This window comes from Excalfactoria chinensis, chromosome 10 (genome assembly GCF_039878825.1).
Source record: "Excalfactoria chinensis isolate bCotChi1 chromosome 10, bCotChi1.hap2, whole genome shotgun sequence".
NCBI lineage: Eukaryota > Metazoa > Chordata > Aves > Galliformes > Phasianidae > Excalfactoria > Excalfactoria chinensis.
In genome coordinates, this window is record NC_092834.1 from 11987305 (window position 1) to 12007017 (window position 19713).

At 40.4% G+C, this 19713-nt stretch overlaps 1 protein-coding gene across 1 annotated transcript in view; it reads right to left on the minus strand.

Moving 5' to 3' along the window:
- Positions 1-19713, minus strand: part of PRTG (protogenin) — a 74759-nt gene that overhangs the window by 10073 nt on the left and 44973 nt on the right. Inside the window, exon 12 of the mRNA XM_072345851.1 lies at positions 25-120. Coding sequence (XP_072201952.1) covers positions 25-120 — 96 coding nt within the window. The remainder of the gene's footprint in view (positions 1-24; positions 121-19713) is intronic.

Genomic DNA, 19713 nt, shown 5'->3' on the forward strand with positions numbered 1-19713 from the left:
ACTTCATGCATCTACAACACTTACAGACACATCCTGGAGTGCTGACTGTTTGGTCTGCTTGATAACCTTCTTCCATATTGTTATATGCCAGCAGTCTTACATGATATTTTCTTCTAGGATCTGCACAAACAGAAAACAAATCATTAGATTTAAGTACAAAATAAGCATTTTCAGGCAGTGAGATAACTTGTATGTTCTGCGTGTTCATTTCAAAATCTGACTGCTACAATCTGTGGACTGATGAGCAGGGTAGATGTGCAGATGAATGCCTTTCTCAGCCAGTCCTGTGAAGTTCCGTGAATCTTTTGCTAGACTGTACTGGGATCAGTCACATATATCGGTCTCGCTTTCAATAACCTAAAACAGAATTTTCTAATAGATATCAGTGGGAAGCAGATAAGTATCACAGTTCTAGTTTAAACAAACTCACACCCACACAGCTACGGAACTAGATTTTTAAATAATAGCATTATTTAGAGTATTGAAAATAGTTTCAGTGAATTTCAAAGATCTGTTGAAAAAAATAGCCCAAGGTCCACAGAAAACAACATTTATTTCTGGATAAACAGGCTGGAATGAAGCAGAGCAAGAAAGGCAAATGCAGAAAGATTCAAGCAACAGAGCGGGAAAAGTTTTGGTTCAAGCTTCCCAAAGGATATATAATACCATAAACAACAGTCACTGTCAGTAATGCCTTTGACTTAGAACTACCACTTCCATGTGCTCTTCTGAAAGCTGACTCTGTCATTCATAGAGGGTCACTGCTCCTGGCTTCAATGTCTCCCTACTTGCCTTTCTCTAGCCATGTCTTTGGGTCCTCATATTACAGTTTGCTGCTGCTCTGGCCACGTCTGTGGGTTCTCACATTGCAGTTCGCTGCTCTTCTCGGTTTTGTTAATGATACGCCTTGATCCAAATAAATAAAATACTACAGAGTTAAGAAATGGATCTTCAGCTTCTCACAGCTACAAGTTCAAACCACCAGAACGGCTGTGCTGCCAGAGCCAGCTTCTCTGCAGCCTACACCCTTGTTGTTTGTTAACAAATCTTAGCTAAACTTTGAAACAGCACTGGTATATATATATATGTATATATATATATCTCCCATTGTTATGGCTACTGAAAAGTACTTCTTTGCATTAATCTCCTAAGAAGGTCTGGACAGATGTCATCTAACAGTCCCGGTATCCATAAAATAATCCCTTTTCAAAACAAACTCTCCTGTTTCTCATTTTACCTGAGATTTGACATGGCCTCTCATGAAATAAACAGGAACACACTTCCCTGACATTTTTTCACCACAAACAGGACTTCTGCTGACATCAGACCGTCAGCTCCCTCTGCAGTCTCTGCATCAGCAGTGCAGTCAACAAATCTCCATTTTATCCTACACAAATAGCAGTCACTTCAGAGTAATGCATTTTGTGAAGTGCCTTCCTGCTTATTTTGAAACAGGCAGCCTTTTTGTGACACCGTTACTAACATCAGCTTTAATGCAATATCACTGGATACATTTTACATTTAGATTATTTTAAAATGCCATTCTACTGAAATCTAAACATAGGCGGTAATGAGAAAGAGGATCTTAAAATTGGATTTACTTCTTCGATGTCTTTAATGCTAACAGGAGAATAAGCAAGAAAAGCCCATTCCCATTTTTCAAATAGACTTGTATGTTACAAGAAAACAATATAAACAGAAAAATGTCATTAAAAAAAGAACTAGAGTAAAATTGTCATTTGCTTTGAAGTCTCTTTTTACTTGATATTGTCAATCTAACAGTAGACTTCTGGATTTCCTGAAACCTGGTCAAGACATCAGCTCTCATCACTTCATCGGGGTGATGACTAAACTGAAGGCTCAAACTTACAGAATCAGGCCAGAGAAAGGGACAACTTCCCTCCTGCAACACAATAACACCAGGCCCCATACCAGCTTGAAGACTGTGGAGCACGTTGCCAGTATTGGCCAGACTGTCCTACCACAGCCACTGTACAGTCCAGGTTTGGCACCTTTTGACTCCCTTCTGTTTGGGCCAATGAAAGATGGTCTGTGTGAGCAATATCTTTCTAGCATCAACAGCATCATAAAAGCTGTGGAGCAGTCAGTCACCTCTACTGGTGCAGATTTTTATGACTGTAGCACACAGGCTTTTGTTCATCACTGGGAAAAATGCAGAGCTAACGGTGTTGGCTGTGTTGTAAAACAGTACTTTGTAGCTGAGAATTTTATCTACCAAATAGTGTTACTGTGTTCTTTGTTATAATTTCCAGTGAAACAAATAGAAAGCATTACTTTTGGAGCAACCTCTGCAATAGTCTATTTTCCCATCCATTCACAGAAGAAACTTCAAGTACTATTTAGCAGATCCTTGATGAGATTCCATGCAGACAGGTGGCATCCAACCAGCCCAGGGTCACACAGTCTGTACCTTTTCCTTTACAAGTTCCTGCAGAAGAGACCCCTGCTGCATTTCCGCAAGACGCGAGATGACAGACACAGCCATCCATCATCCTGCTGAGCACCTTCAAAAACTCCGTGCCTTTTGAAAGTGGTCACCCAGAACTGATCGTCTTCGCTGTGAAGTGAAGAATAGCTGAGGTCTTGTGCCCTGCTGAGCTGAATGAGGAATCTGTGAGGTCTGTTTATCCTCACTGCTTTTTCTATTTTTTAACCTGAATTCCTCATGAATGCTTGACTGGGGGGAAGAAAAATGGGAAGTGGTAAAAAAAAAAAGGGGGGGAGAGAATTTAACTCCCACAGAACAAAAAAGAATTCAAATGTTTTTGAAGAAAAAAAGCACCTTTTTGAACCGACTCATCTTACTTCTGTGCAATGCAAGAAGTTTCAAGAAGAATCACTTTCATAAAGAAGAACCTGTTTAAGAAATGAACTCTTTCAACTGGCCTGTGGCATCCAGAATCCAAGGTTGCTTCCACTTCATACACAGTACATCATGGTTCAGCTGGCAGCAAGGCTGCTTTAATCCCAAAGTGATGTGTCACAATTTTTAAGCTGTCACACGTTACAGTTCTTATGGCTGAAAAAATAATCTGCTTGTATCTGCAACTGCAACAGTAACTGAGCTGTACTGAATATTACAGCAAACAGAAGAGGAACCTACCAAAGAATTTTAAGATAGCATATTCAGCAGCTGATACAAAACTTGCTTTGCAGATCACACGTGCCCAACATCAGTGAACACCAAACTATCTGCTGAGATGTTTCTTTCTGTTGATCAAGCTTCACCATGTACAGAACAAGATAAGTAATAGCCTGAAGTCTGCCTCAGGTTCCAAGAAATAGTTGTGTCTAATCTGTTTGATGAAAATGCCTAAGGAACCTTGTGTTTTGAATATTATTAATGACTACTAGCTTTCTTCACAAGCTTATGATGTGATTTAGTCCTAAACAGCACCCCCCCCAAAAGCTTGGCACAAACACATTCATCAGCTGGGTCAAACATTCAAAGCCAGACATTTCCTTAGAGAGAAAACAAACTTCAGAAGGCTCCTCATCTTTAACCAACACAGGTATCCTGAACAGCTTACACATATATCACTGATGAAAGCCTTTGGATGGCATGGCCACCTATGGGGCTGGCGGTCTCAAATTGAGCGCATGCCATCCATGTACCCCGCACAGCAACAGGAGGCTGAGCTCAGAAGTCAGGGAAGTGAACACTGAGGCCATCATTCATGCTCATAACAGATCCAGAAGTATCACTTCTTTCTACAGATGATCACTGCCCCTGGGAAACAAAACAGGCACAGCGATTCACACCATCCATCCAACACAAAATGCAATTCAAGTAAAACAAATAAATAAGTAATAAAATCCCCTCACATTAAGATTTCACCTCTGCCTCTTCAAAGTGCTTACGAACAGGCTGGTAACACCGAGCCATTTCATTTAATACTCTTGCATTTGCAATTGTCAGCATTTGTGTAGTGGCTGAACGGTTGTTCCCAGACCTGAAGTGAACAGGAGCAATTCTGTAGCCTATTTACCAAGTGGCTGGATAATGTTTAGTTAATTTGTCCTGCTGAACGTGTCTGTTTGTTTTGCTTATTTGTTTCTGTTTTGTTTTGAATGCTGCTGGCTATGTTAAGTTGCTGTAAAGTTGTCACCTACAGCCTTTTTATAGGCATTTTTATTGTTATTACTTAAATCAGCTGGTGAAAAGGACACAAAAACAACACTGTTTGTACACATCAAGGGGCCAACACTGACGTCAATATAAACATACTAGAGTTAATACATAGACTTCATTACAGGAGTGCCTCCAGAGAACACAGAGACTGTATTTTAAAAGACATTGGAGACTGGATGTGACAGCTTCACACAGCACAGTAAGATCTGCCTTGTACTCCCATTTCATATAATTGAAACCTGTCAGTACTTAAAACAGATGAAAAATAGGATCGACCACGTATCTTTGGCAATAATAACCCTATGGGAACTGGAAGAAGGCAAATATGCCTTACAACAATTAACTAAAAAAACATCAAACCAGATACTGTCCCAAACATCACTGCTTTATTTTATTTATTTTGTTAACATAGGAGCACGCCCATTTTCTTATAGCAGCATTTGTAGCTTGGTCACTGCTCCCTGGTGATGCTCCTCTGGAATCCCGTATCCCATAGTTCACTCTCCCATGAAAATCTGCAGGTTCAGCCCTGATCCTTCTTTCAGCAGAAAGACACACGGGGGAGCCTTCTCCTTGCTTTGCAAATCTATGCACCGGTTCTACACCTATGGCAGAACTATGGCAAAGCTAAATACTGCAAGTATGGACATTGAACTACCATCTAAAACGCAGATTGTGACTTGAAGAAAAACAAGCATTACAGCAGCTGAGGTCTGGCAGAGTTTGAATGACAACCCTGTTTTCTCGTACCGTATCACTGAGATTTGATCCTAGACATTCTGCTTAGTTTCTTGGAGAGCAGACAGGGAATTCAGAGTAGTTATGTGTGTTAGTGCTGTGAAAATAGTTTCAGCAAGACAACTATCACAGCGAGTTCTGATATTCCAGTCCTGGTTTCCTGACAAGTCATTTCATTTCCTTTGATTGAGGGAGATTCGGTTATCTACCCAGATGCAATAAACTGATAGAAACTTCAAAATCATCACAATGAACTGAAACTTAGTTTCTTTGTGCTTCTGTTGCTCTACAGATGCAGAGAGTGGATGTTCACTGGAACATCCACGTTATATTGCAACACACCAGTTATTCAGTATTTACCACTGCCATTAGCCTGGCTGCTATGTAAAACTCACCGTTTTTTTCAGTATTGGTTGAAGTTGTTACTATAGAGCAGCACTCACAAGCACCCATAGGCATTTTTTTTCTCATTTTCCTTTCCAGAACTTAAAATTTTCTTATGTTCCAATTATAGACGTATTTATCAGTTAGACACGTTTTAAGCATACAGAGCCAAGTTTGCAAAGTGTAGGAAAATACAAACGGCTTAATAAATAGTTGTAGGCAAAAGCAACTACAAGTAACAGATACAACACCGCCTCAAGCCAGAACTAGCATTAGTCTATATAGGCGTACTCACTTCTATGAAATTCCACTGAATAAGGGGAATTCAGTTCCTCAAGTTCTTCCAAAATAATGACACAAATACACGCTTAAAACAAAAACAAAAACCACCCCAAAAGAAGCAATAAATGGTACTTCTGTTAACCCTTACTGGCCTCTGAAATATGAGAACCTCGGTTTGCTGAGAAGATTGCTATGGCAGCTAGAATTATTTGGAGGAAAAGGGAAAAAAGATCCTCTGTTTGGAAGACATTTCCCTAATGACAAAGGTGACACGGGGAGAGGAAGGGACGTCTCTCCCCAACCAATGTTTCAGTTCCATCTGGTAGAGTCATATCTCATTACTGCCAGATGGTGTCCTCATGCACTTCCAATGAACACAGCTGGAAAAACTAGAGGTATCAAAGATTAAATGCCTGTATTAGCAGTTAAATATCTGAAAGAAGAAAAACGCGCTTCTAATCACTTTGCAGCTGGTTAAATATATATATATATTTTTAAAGCAACTCTCATTCTTAAGTTATCACAATTGTACAGACCAAACTTGTAGTGAAAGTCACTAAGAACAATCAAGTCACTTCCATATCCACAGTGGGACCAAAAAAAAACACATTCTCAAGGCATTCCATTATATAATTAAACCTCTCTCATCTTAAAGGACACTACGAACACAACCAACCACAAATCCTAATCCATACACAATTCCATCCTCCCTCCCCAGAACAACACAGAAGGATGTTCTGACTACATTTTACCACTATCTTCCAGTAAGTTCTCTGCAGAAGACCAGGCAGTGCCTATGCCATTCTGATTTTGATAAGTTCGTTTTCATACAATTCTTCTATTTCAAGTAAATCTGTGGCATTAAAGACAGATAGAAAGATAACAGGTTCCATCACCACACTAACCGATACAGCTCCGTAACACTCTGGATTTAGCAGCATCCATTTGGTATTCCCTATTAGCTTCACATGAATATGCTGTTACCCAAAACACGTCTGGTGTGTACAAACAGCCAAAAATTTTGGCTTTCTGGCAAATGCTTCGTAGAAAACATCTGTTTACAGGCTAGTTACTCAAGGTTACAAGAGAGTGCAATATTGCAACCCCTAAAAGCCCTGTCATTGTTTCCTTCAGCTGCTGCATGTTTGTGAAGCTCTGAAGGCCTTGAAAGGAGCCAGAGCAGAGCCAACAGGTCAGGGCTAGATAAAATTAAGAAAGAATTTGAGGTCAGACCATGAAAGAACCCCACCACCACCCTCACCCCCCTTTCCAACCCTCCAGAACAGTGAGTCCACCTCCAGGAACCTTTCATTCAATCCTGATAAGAAGAGACAGCCATCCACAATCTGGATTTCAGACTTTTAAAATCCTTTTTGAGGAGAGGAAAAGATAAGGAAGCCCAAAGAAAATGGATGTTTTACTACCATTTACTGTTGACTCATTAAGCCTGGATACTGAGCGCACTTTCATCCCCATCCTCAGCACTTTAAAAGCAAAAAATTGACAGAAATAAAAGTACTTTGGGCTTTGCTCTTGTTTCTAAAAGAATCAGGGCTGCACGGAATTTCTAGGAAGAAGAGTTGAAAAGCTTCATGTCCTGAGCTGGGTTTAGTAAGTAGAAACCTAGAAACAACTTCTTAAGCCACAATCAGTATGGTGGCTCTAACAGCTGGGGAAGGTAATCAAATAGTTTTGTTTTATACACATAGGCAACATTTTAAATACTATCGTCTTCCTTCCAGTCTGAACTACCAAAACAGAACTTTACCAGGCAGGCTGGAAAAAAAAAAAAAAAAAAAAAAAGGTTGTTGTAAGGACAAAACCTCAGTGGCCAAATGTCCATTTTTAATTTAATCTTTTGTGCTGCTGGATTTTTTGTGCAGCCCACAGGTCCATTGTTGGGTAGTGGTCCGGCTGGATAGCTCATTGGTCTGGCTTTCCAGGGTGACTGCGCTGCCCCCAAGCCCATCCCTCCAACACAATAAACTCCAGATAATTATTCAAAGAAGAGGCCAGCAGCATGGGCTGCTCTGACATCGGGTCATGGCCTTTGACATCGAATCTGGGGCTAGCCAAAGTCTGCTCCAAGCAACAGAGGTCCAGGGGAATTATTAAGGGGGAAGGGTGGGAAAGGAAGAACGCTGGGAAATACTATCCTTAAAAATGTACTTTTGAAGCAAAGTAATGTAAATACAGCAGAAACTTATTAGGAAAATAAGCAAATACATTTCAAATATACTAGTCAAAAGGAACAGGGAGAAACACATCGATCTTAACGATAATGTAAAGCTGAGAAGCCGAAGGATTCAGGTCTGTTCCCCTCAAAAGCAGGTATTCCCTCTCAGATTAAGCCCTTTAAATGTATCTGAGTAATGGAAAAAGAAGAAAATCAAATTCAGAAATCCCATTCTATTCTGGTTTTAACAGTCTTGTCCAGGATCTGGATATGTACTTTTTAAGCACCAGAGGTTGACGTTTCATTTCATCCCACATTTAAAGTATTAACTTTTTAATATTAAAGTAGTTTCTGATGGGGTAAAAACTGCCAGCATCTTACATCTCGTGCAGTTTGTTCTTCAACTTAAAGGTAACTTCAAACAGTTAGAACAAAGACGGCCTGTGATACTCGTGTTTTCCTTTGCAAACCAAATAACTGAGGAGGAAACTAAGCAATTTGTTCTTTGTACAACATTGCAAAGGTTTATTTTGGTAGAAACCAGAACATATGACATACATGAATTGATCTAGCTAAATGGTCTGGCTTTCCACAGCTTTGGATGGCTCTCGCTTGTTTGTCTAAATCTGAAAAGGGTTTGTATCCCTTTTGTAGCTCCGCGCTATCCCCTGTGAGGGCCCCAGGACAAACAACACCTCGCACCCCCTTGCAGTAAAAACATCACCTCTCCCTCTGCTCACAATCAGCAATAGCAGCTTTATACAAAAAAGCACGAAGGGAGGAGGGCCGGAGGGGCAGGATGAATTCCCAGCACACAATGTTTGGGCCTTTCAGGGATGGCCGAAGCAACAGAAATAGGTAATGTCTCTAATATGTTTACAAGAAGTTAAGCAAATCTTCAAGGACTTTGAATTAGCTCGATTTTCTTACGGGCTGTACAACATTACTGCTATGTCTGCACAGTTTTTGATCAGGCACTGTGCTTCTCTCATGCTTTAGAGATCTGTTAAATTGCACAAGCAAAAAGCTCTCTTCCAATATTATTGTAACAACACACTCTAAAACTAGCAGACACCCTTATGTTAACTAGCCTGGCTCACCATTTTCAAAGTGAGCCCTCAAAAGCTAACTTGAAAGCAATACCAGAGGCCTGGACAAACACCTAATTTTGATCTTTTGTGCTCGTCTTTTCTTCTAAGAGACCCTTTCTTTTGTTACTGCCCAGTGGAAAGCACATAGCTCATTGGTCCTGCTTTGAAAGATGAGAGCACTGCCCCTCAGTCCACCCCTCGGAGCACAATCACTTTAATGGAATTATGTAGAGAGGCCATCTCTGGAAGAAGAAAGGAGGGAGAGGGGGAGGGAAACGGTGTCCGAAAGAGCCAGCAGAGCCTTCAGTACGGCCATTTACCATGCCAGTTATGTCCACCAAGAGTTCACATACTGGTGCAAATAGGATGCGCATACCATACTACAGATACCCCTACATACAGTGACCAACCCGTGCACGACAGACACAACAGCTAATGAGGTGAATGTTAGAGAGTTTGAATTTAAAACATTATCATAACCCCGCACTCCTCAAAAAGGGGTGTGCTGTAAATAGGGTCCTTTGTTTTTTTCCCCATAAGCAGGAGCCTGAAAAGATGATCTCCCTCAGTGAAGACCAGCCTCTGTGGGTTGCGGATGGGAAGGAAGTGTTGACAATTTATGTGGTCTTCATAATGCAAGGAATGCTTCCTGAAAATGCATCCAAACACAATGCAGCAAGCAGTCCGGCAAGTTCTGTTTAACAACTGTTTAGAGACCAAGCACTATAATAAGTTTTCACTGATTGCCTGACATCCAGCATCACCTTACAAACAACACATTTTTACACAACCACAAAGGCAATCTATTCACAGCACCAAAACTTTCCCCCGAAGCTATGAAATAAATTTTCTTACAGAACCAACATTTTCTGCTGCTCTGTCATGGACTCCCCGTGCCATTTTGACCCTTCTGTGCAGCAAAATGAAAACACTATCTATCATTACTTGCACCACAGTGACTTCCTAGGAGGGGCACAGTTTCATTGCGAAAACATCTGTGGTCGGTCTGGCGATTCATCTCAGATCTTAAGTTTTAGGAGTTGTGCTGCAGCAAGCATGACTGCAAGATGCAGAATTTTCAGGTAGGGTCTGCAGCTCTCCTCCTTGTGAGGACAGCAAGGAACTACACTAAAAGATTCTCCAACTGCTATACGTAAAGCAAGTCAGCCTTTAAAAGAACACAAGCAGCCTGTTAAACAAAAAAACCCAACAAACTGACAAGTCTTACACTGAATTTGTTGAACTGATGTATTGTAGACTAATAATCTGACTAACGTATACTGGTTCTAACAAGGCAGCTCGCACACTTCATTATATCCTGATGCATTAAAGCTGGCTTAAGAAGAAGGCTGGCATCAAACTTCCCTTGTACACTCCCGTTAATGCAAAGTATTCGCTGCATTTTCCAATTACATAGATTAATAAACCAGGAAACCAGTGGCATACCTAAAATTACTTGTAAAGAGTTTAACTCAAATGCCTTATCCCAGTAGGTAACTCCATGTGGCATGAGGACATGGCTCTGCTTCCCTGGCCATGAAATGCACTGCAGCATTTCCCTCCATACATGAACACGTCTGTTACTTTCCCCCCATTATCTTCTTAGCCGCCTCATTTTCTACAGTCTCTCTCACTGGTTGCATATCTTTGACATTTAACAAGGCTATTCATTTTAATTACATTTAGATTATGCTGAACAACTTCCCTAGCGGTTTGGCACAGCAGGGTTATTTTTAGCCTTCACATTTTCATACAGGGACATCTCGATCTTCTAAAACATGCCCTAAAGAAAATTTCCATTTCCTACAGTGTCCTTGGCTCAAGCACGCACTGCTGTTTATATTCAACGGCACAGAGGCGTGAGCTATTCATAAGGAGTTTTGTGGGAGGAATTTGCGTGCAAAAATGTATTAAAAGAATATAGTAAGTGACAGCTCATTACCAGGCAATGAAGCCTGATACACCATGTACTTATATTCCTTCCTGAATGACTTCAGCAAGTGCAAACGTACAAATGCTCACCCAGAAGGCCAGGTTATTTTGCCTCTCTGTAAGAATTATCCTAACTTTTCATTTCCATGCTGATTCCAGCTAAAAACATATTCCTCTCATATGCTCTCATGTTGTTCCAGGCCAGGCTCTTTTGAGATAATTCACCAGGATTACTAAGTCTATATTAGCGGCAGCAGCTGTGCAAGTTGATGTTGCTTTTAGTTAAATAGATGTTGAACGGTTTATTTGAAGACTATTTAATTAAGACCAAACCTCTGGAACAGCCTTGAGAGCACCACAGATTGCCCTTGCAAGTGGTGTAGAGCGGGTCATCCTGCTCGTGCACGTTTTGAATTTGGCCCTGATGTTTTCAGAAGCTTGAATCCTTCCCTCAAGAGCAACTTTTCTGAGCTGTGTTCTCTTACAAAAAGCTGTTTGCTGTCCATACTGAAAAGCATCTGAACGAAGAATAGCCTAAAAGATTGCAGACCTCCTGAAACTTATGGGATTCTTTTGCTCTTATGGCTGACAGTGCAGCTCTACCATGTCTTTATAATTGGTGACATTCTAAAGAGGAAAAAATAAATTTAAAAAAAAAAAAAGCTTTTTTTTCCCCCACTTGGAAATGGATTATAAAATGCTTTACTGTCAGTACTACTTGCTACATGTAAATACTACCGCACTCCAAAGGATGTTCAGCGCAGCACAGAACAGCAATAGCAACGTGGAGAAGTAAACTACTCACAGAATCTGGAGCAGAATTTCACAGACTGCCCCTTTTTCCAAGGATGTTTTACATGCTTGAAGTATTTTCCCTAATTTAGGTTAACACGAATTTGGTGTAGCTTATTTTTTTTCCTTTAGGATGTTGTTCTTTTCTTTTCCCCCAACAGAACCACTTCTTGTGGGAAGCAATGCTGTTGCCAAAATGTTTGACCACAGACCAGCTGTAATTTAAATCTTTCACCGTACCTGCTGTATTTTTTAATTAGTTTTGTGAAGAACGAGCATTGAATACTTGTCAAACATTGCATAACAAGCTGAAAGGTAGCAAGTGAGAGACTGGGATGCTGCTCATAAATAAGGTTATTTCAGTTATCTTTCCTAACCTTTTCAAGATTGTAATCCAAGCCATCTTATTATCTTGATTGAAAAAGCAAAATGATCTCTGTGCAATTCCTCTGCATTTTAAGTTGATATAACACGTAGAAAATGGAAAATAGTCTGACTGATTGATTACTTCAGTAATATAAACTCCAAGCTACTTAACTCTCAGCTAGCTTTCTGCTTTTGTACAATTAAAAGGATCCCATCATTAATTCAGTTTTATAAATGCTAAGCTGAGCCTGTGATTCAATGAGCATTTTAAACCAGCATTAGCCAGCACCACTGCTGAAGGAAGGCAGCCTGCCTCCCCTGCCCATTCAGCCACGTGTTCCTGCCACAGCCTCCCTGGGCTGAGTTATTTCTTATGCATGGCAACTTCCCACTCTGTCCTTGTGCAGCTGCACAAATGGTAACAGAAGCACACAGGAGCAGCGCAGACAGGTACACAAGGAATGTGGGTTTTCAATACTTCAGTACTTCCGTGCTCCCAATTGCATTCTGACAGACTCAGAACTAAGTGACTTCCCACTGTGACAAAGCAAGCCACAGACCAAACCAAGGTGCTATTCCCAGCTGCATCCAGCTGCCTGAGATACAGCAGAGCCATGGGGAATCTGTTTCATCTTATGCTGCTTGGTGAAATCATGAACCCCATGCACACCCACACAAAACCTCCAACCGACAGAAATAGATGTTATGATTTATTAGTAAAGGACATTTCCCTCAAGGGGGAGCTGTTATCCAGCAGACTAAATGCAAAGCTGGAAATCTGGAAGTACAGCTCAGTCCTGTCACTGATTTCAGGAATATTGTGTCACACTCTTGTTTAAAGCATCAGTACCTGAGCCAACTCCAAAATGGCCCTTCTCTTACTTGTACTTCAGTGCAAATAACTGGCAGGCAGTGGCTTTCCAAGGCACGTGGCTGTCACCGCTAAGGCTCCAGGACTGATGGAAACTAGAGAAGTTAGAGGCAAGCAAGGAGTAGGAAGGCAAAGGCCACAAGGCATGAATGAAGAAGAAGCCTAGCTTAGACCATAAATTATCATGAAAGTAAAATTTAATACAAAGAACTGCTATAGTAAGCAATGTATTTCTAGTGGAGAAGTGCTGTGCTAGAACAGATCAGGAGGCAAAAAGATATCCCATTTTATTCCTGTCTGTTTTTATATATGCATGCAAACACAGACACACAGATACAGAGCTAAGCAATAGGGTGTGCATAGCACATCCCTCCCTGCTTCTCAGATATACAAAGAATAAAGTGTGGAACCAATGGGCAAATGGACACAAGGCTTAGCAGCACAACACTCAGCTGCCTTTCTTCCCCCATATACATCCTCCTCCCATCAGCTCTACTGCTCCTCATTATTTCCACTTCTGCCAGTTTCTACCGTTCTGGGATCTGGTATACACAGCCCATTTTCAAGATGCATTTCTATACAATAATTTATGTCTGCTCCTCTGTCTGAATACAAATGTGACAGATGCACAAAGACCCAGTGCACGAATAACTGCATGCATGCAACAGGCAGAAAACTCAAGTCTTTAACTGATCTACCAATTTGGATCAATGAATATTTCCCTGTCACAACTTCTACAAATACGCAGCAACAAGCATCTCTATTTTGTAAGATGCAGTTTGATGCAAGGTACAATATTAAGCTGTACAAATGTCAGAAATACTGCAGAATTGAGTGCAGATGCTGAAATACACTTGTAATACAGCAATTATGTCTACTAAACATTTTTCCCAGGTGCAAAACATCAGCGGTTTGGAAGAGAAGCGTTGCAGCAAAAGCTGCTTCTTCCAACATGAGGCTGCTTTTTCTCCATTTCCCAAACGCTCTCCCTTCATTTGCCACAAAAGTGCAACTCAGCTGCCTGAAAAAAACATTGGCTTTTTCACAATTGCATCGTCTCCCAAAACAGAGTAATGCTTCTACTAGCAACAGTGCCCTCATGGCAAATATCCTCTAGCTAAGGTGATTCTCTGGGCAGGAAAGTTATCACACGGACAGCTCAGTTCCACAAGTGCATTTCTTTATCACTAACAATGAATTCATAAAGAAACTCCACCATTAACACTCCCTTTATCAAAAGCAGTGACACAACCCAATTAAAAAAAAAAAAAAAAGTTAAAGGAAAAAGAAAAAAAAAACACGGGAGAAATTAATGTGAGCATTTTGATCACAAAGTCTGGATTTTTGTTAAACAAGGGAAGAAAACAATAAAAGAAACACCAGGGGAAAAAATGAAGAACCGTAACCAGCCCTGTACAGCAAATGTTTTCTTCTGTCCACTCTGAAGTCTCTTTCATGTGCTAATACTGGCATTTTTTTAAACTCTTCCCCTTTGACTTACTCAGACCTTTAAGGACCTCACACATCTAATGGTTCCTCACATTCACCAAGAACAATCAAGAGAGGTCTGGGGGTTGACATGCAGTATGATTAATGGACAATGTTGATTTAATTTCCTATAACAGGAGTTCTCTCTAAGCCTTCTCCAAGGAGCATTTTCTTTGCAATCCAGGACTTAAGTATTTTACTAATGAAGTCCAATAAACAGCAAATTAAATAATGCTGTCTCTCAGAGACAAATCCTTGCACTTCAGAAACAGAAACTTTTGCTTAGATTAAGAAAAAGAGAAGGTTGTAAAACACCAACATGCTTCGTTTGGGTTTGTTACTGTCTGTTGTGTTTGATTTATTTTTGTTGCTGTTGTTTTGTTACTGGTTTCTGTTTGTCTGGTTTTAAGAAAGAAACATGAGAAACAATCTGGTCGTATTTGCCACTTCTCTTTTTTCCCTTTAAAACTATATTTTCCACTTGTGATAAATTAGTCTTAATTTGCTGGTAACTTTTACAAGATAGCTGTTAAAATGCATCATTATGGACTGGTTGTAATATCTGAAGCACTTCAAAAGTAACTGAGGGCTCTTCTGGGGATTTTTCTTTACGTCAGAAACACGGTACATATTTTCAATGGTGATCAATATGTCTTTCTCATGAAGCAAATATCAACCTCCAGCTCCAGCAAAACAACAAGGAAACACCACTTGGATACATCCCAACTGTTACTCAATCAACATGACCCAGTTTCCCAACTGAATTCCCACACAGGGTTAGCTTTAAATGATGCAATTTCTACCCCAAGAACATAGAACGGCAGAGAGCATTTCCTGCAAGATTTCGGTCACTTTACCATTTTATGTTTAAACACATCCAACAAGACACACTTTGCTGCACTAGAGGCAGGCAGGTTATCTTGACAGACCATAAATAAACCCCCTTCCAATTTTCAGTGCTCTTCACTGCACCTTTGATTCCACATCTTGAAGCTGCAACACAATTAGTCCGGTGTCCCAAGAGAAAACAACTGCATCCGACCCAGCACTGGGGGCGGCTGATTAAGAGATAAAAAGCCTTCCCCAAAACTGCCAGAAATTCTCCATGCTACCGGGGTGGGCCCTTGGGACACAATCTCAGACACTGCCTTAGTAAAGCATCTATCTTGATGTTTTTAATCTACAAAACTGTTGCAAGGCATCGACCCAGGAAACAATGAAACTTCCTTCACCTACACAACTCCCAGCTTCTCTTTGGAGAGCCAGGCTTAACTGTTCTTAACACTATTTTGAAGTACAGTACATTCAGTCTCATTCTGTGCTCTTCCCTTCCCCTGGCCCTCACATTTAAAGTGCAACTGGTGTGCTAAGTTAACATGGATTACTGCAAAAGTCAAGGCATGGTTAAATAAGAAAGTCAGGAACATTTCCAAGACAAATGGATTCAAACTGCAGCAGTTCAGGGAGCACTTGCAAGAAGGTTACATTAAAAAAATAAAATAAATTACCAGGCAATTTTTCCAGCACAGAATCTACCTCTTTCTGAAAGATCTTAACTAAGAGAGACCTTACTTGTCTGCTCACATGGACAAATCCTTCTCCATTTGTTTTAGAACAATGTAATGACTCTGAATTTAACTCTCGGAAGCCTGGAGATTCCTCTTACCCGGCGCTTGTTGTGTTCTGTCACAGGTGAGATTTTAATCAACACCAAAACAGTTACTCTGCTAATACAGATGTTACAGATTCCAGTATTTGGCGCCTATTAAATTGTCTGCTGGATGAATCAGTAAACTACTGAGAGGTTTGGTGGTGTAGTTTAAGACTGACAAATACACCAAACATCAATTAAAGCTTTCCATTGCAAACAAACTGTGTGAAAATAACTCTTTCTTACAGAAACAACAACAGCAGATTTACTTAAGATGCCATTTAAAACCAAAAAGAACCAATAAATCAAATATATTTAACAAAGGCTGTGCTATGAGAAAGAATGTGACAATCAAAGTAATCCTTTTATCTGAGAACTAAAATTCAACTGAAAATTCATAATTACGAGACAAATATGTGATAGAGCACAATGCAAGAGAACTGTAACTACTGAACCACCCAGGAAGGAAGGCACTGCATTTTTACAGATGTGGCACTTGAATCGCACAGTGAGTGTGCAGTGTTAGCAGCTGATACTTAACTGGCCTCTCTGGAGTAAAAAACAAGCTGATGTTTATCTAAGATTCCCGTTTTGTTGTATGTACGAGTGGGAGCCAGAGACACAACTGCTGTAATGGATGCCATGCCGATAAGCTCCGACAAAAGGATGCATGATTAAAGGCAAGCTTCGGTTTTGCTTGGTAAAAATTCAATTTATAACCTGAGTGAACTGATTTTTCATCCAAATAGATGAATAGATGTTTAGTATTTTAATTTCACAAGGGAGGGACAAACCTGAGGAACTGGGTCAGTCTGCAAATCAGTTTGTCCAGTCTCCTATCTCAACACATTTGCACAACTAACCACCTGACATTCCCTACTCTCTTCCCTGCTCCACATCAAGCTGCACAATGGACCAACAACTGTTTACCCAAAAAACACAGCACAGAACAAAGTTCCCATTCCTTCCCTGCTCCTCCCACCCAGCCAAGGCTCTGTGCATTCAGTGACAATAAATCTGAATCTGGAAAGAAATGCTACCAATATGTCCAGAGGATTTGCCAGCAGTGTCCTACACTTGAAACAAAACCTAATGCACTAACATGCAAACTCCAGACACAGAACTGGAAAAAATATCTGATCTCTATGTCCACTTACAGCCTGTACCACACAGTATGGCTCTATAAAAAAGGGACCAAAACTTACCAAAGCAGCACTTCATTTGATAATTTGCAAGTAAAAAGAAAAGATGCAATGTAGCAAAGCCCCCTCCTCTTGCCTATTCTAATCATAAAAGGTTCTCCTCCTTCCCTTATAAATTCAGGGAAAGAAAACAAGGAAAAAGTGATATGCAGATATGCTATGTCTGCTTTTAGAAGACAGGCTCATGTATAGTGGTGACAGGTCTGCCCTTTATGATTATCAAGTAAGGAATGTGTCTCTCTCCATTATTGACATGTAGTAGAAGCATGCCATCACACCAGGCCTAGCCCAAGAGTTTGGGATGGATAAATACAAATATACATAAATCTCTGTGTCTGCAAAAGATTAAGAGGTCACAGCTGGGAAAAGGCAGCTTTTAAACATGCCCAGTCTACTTCTAGAGCTTTTGCTTTTATTCCTGCGCAATTTGGCCAGTTCCTCCTCCCCTTGCCCAGCAAATCCCTCTTGTTTTAACTGATAAGTAGTAGTAGCAAGCCTGTTACATACAATCAGGAGAACTGACAGATAAGAGGTTTAGTTTAAGGATGTAATCAGCATGAGTAAACACTCAACTGACCCAGCTGTAAACAGTGGTAATAAATGATAATATTTGTCCTGGTCACCCACTGAGCTATTAGACACTTTTCACAATACAGCAGTGTAAATATATTGGTTCCAGCATATAGAGCACACGGTACCATCATCCAGTTATACGAGCAAAAAAAACCCATAGTAGTTGTACTTTATTAAGAACTATTGTCATCCCTCATCTTTATCCTTTTTTTTTTAAAGGCAGCTATAGCTTGTTTAAATCAAAACTTCACAGTGAATGTCTGACTCAACATAAAGTAGTTCAATCAAAAATATGGGAGTCCTGAAATACTGGGCTTTCATCAACTAGAATTTGGAAATAGTTAAGTGTGAAACAAGAAATGAAAACTAATAAAAGAAGAAAAATAAAAAGCATAAAGAGTGAGAAGAGTTGTTTTGTTCCTTTCCCATTATTTCATTACCCTGTTCAAATTTCTGGTGCCTTGAAATTCACCTGTGAATCTCAAGCTGAATTTTCATAGTGACTCATAACCAGACAACAACATCAATTCTCACATACGCAGTTTCGGATGGCCCACAATTTTCAGATACAAATATGCAAGATTACATTTTGACACCAACAAAACCCAGGATGGAACTGAAATTACAGCCCCAGCTATTAGAAATAACTACCTGAACACGCTGATGGTCACACTCTGAAACTGAAAAATAAAAGAATGTGCTCATACAGCATTTCTCCTCAATATTACAACATTTGTAGTTCTTAACATGAAAGATGGCAGTAAAGCTAGGATTTACACTTCCTTGCACATATGACTGCAATAGGATGCAGAACAAACCACTATGTCACATCTGACCATTATATCAACTGCTTTATGAAACTTTTGAAGTGCCTTTATGAAATTATTTGAAAAGGCACTCGAGTGACACACATCTGACAGCTTCACGGGGGAAATTCCTCGCGCTGTCTTTTGTTATATGCCTTTATTCCATTTCTATAGATTGTAGAATCACCTTGTCTTTGCTGCTCTAGACTGAAGCTTAGCTATAATCATGGCTATAAAGTGATATACATAGATCCAGGTGAAATTAAACAACTGAAGGCCAAGCAAGTCTCTGGAGGAATGCTAAGTGTGATGGGTAGCTGTCTGATTCTGCAGCACAAGGCTCTTCTGTGAGCAGAGACCGTGCAGGATCACAAAACACATCTTTGTATCCTTTAGATGTTGACAAAATCCTCACAAAGCACTACATTTTGTCCAGCTGAGGAAGGACATGCATTTTCCCCCATTTCTCCATACTGCAATGACAAAGGTAGTCCTTGAAGAGTTTCCACAGAAGCGTGGAATTTTTGCTGATTAAGATCAAACATTCCAATAACACTGAGTGTATTAGATAAACAAGTCTGACAGAACCTAAGTATATTCTCCAAAAGAACTGGATTGAGTAGGAGGAAGCCACTAGGTATAATAAAACTGGAGTATCAGAAGCAGCAGCAAGGGATTGCGATATCCCTCACGTTAAGCAGTTTTAGATAAGCCCAAGAAGCTTTCCCAGAGAGAAGGGCCTGCAGTCTCCACACTCCTCTCAAGAATCAACAAACAATTATTACTGTAATACCTATATATATGCATATATACGTATACACACACACACAAATATAAAAGCAGATACACTCAATTTCATGCTTAACAAACCACCAGCAGGCTCTGTCCATCCCCTGCATCCTGGTAGCACCTGGCCCTGGGGAGCCAGCAGCACTCAGGTCTGCATCCCTAGCACAGGACAGCACTTCACACAGGCTCTCCTAGAGAGGGGCCATGCCAGGGAAAGGGCAAGCTGAGTGTGCTCTCATGCTCAAGGTGTTTTCACTGAAGCTAACAGACCAGTTTTTCCATCCCCTAAGGTGCTTCTGGCTGAAAACGGTTAGTTAGCGTGATATCATCTTGTGTGCAACAGACACAAGAGCACCTAAGGTGTACACATCCCTGCCACAACCTGATTGCCTCAGGGTTTCGTGAGCATTTAGTGAGAT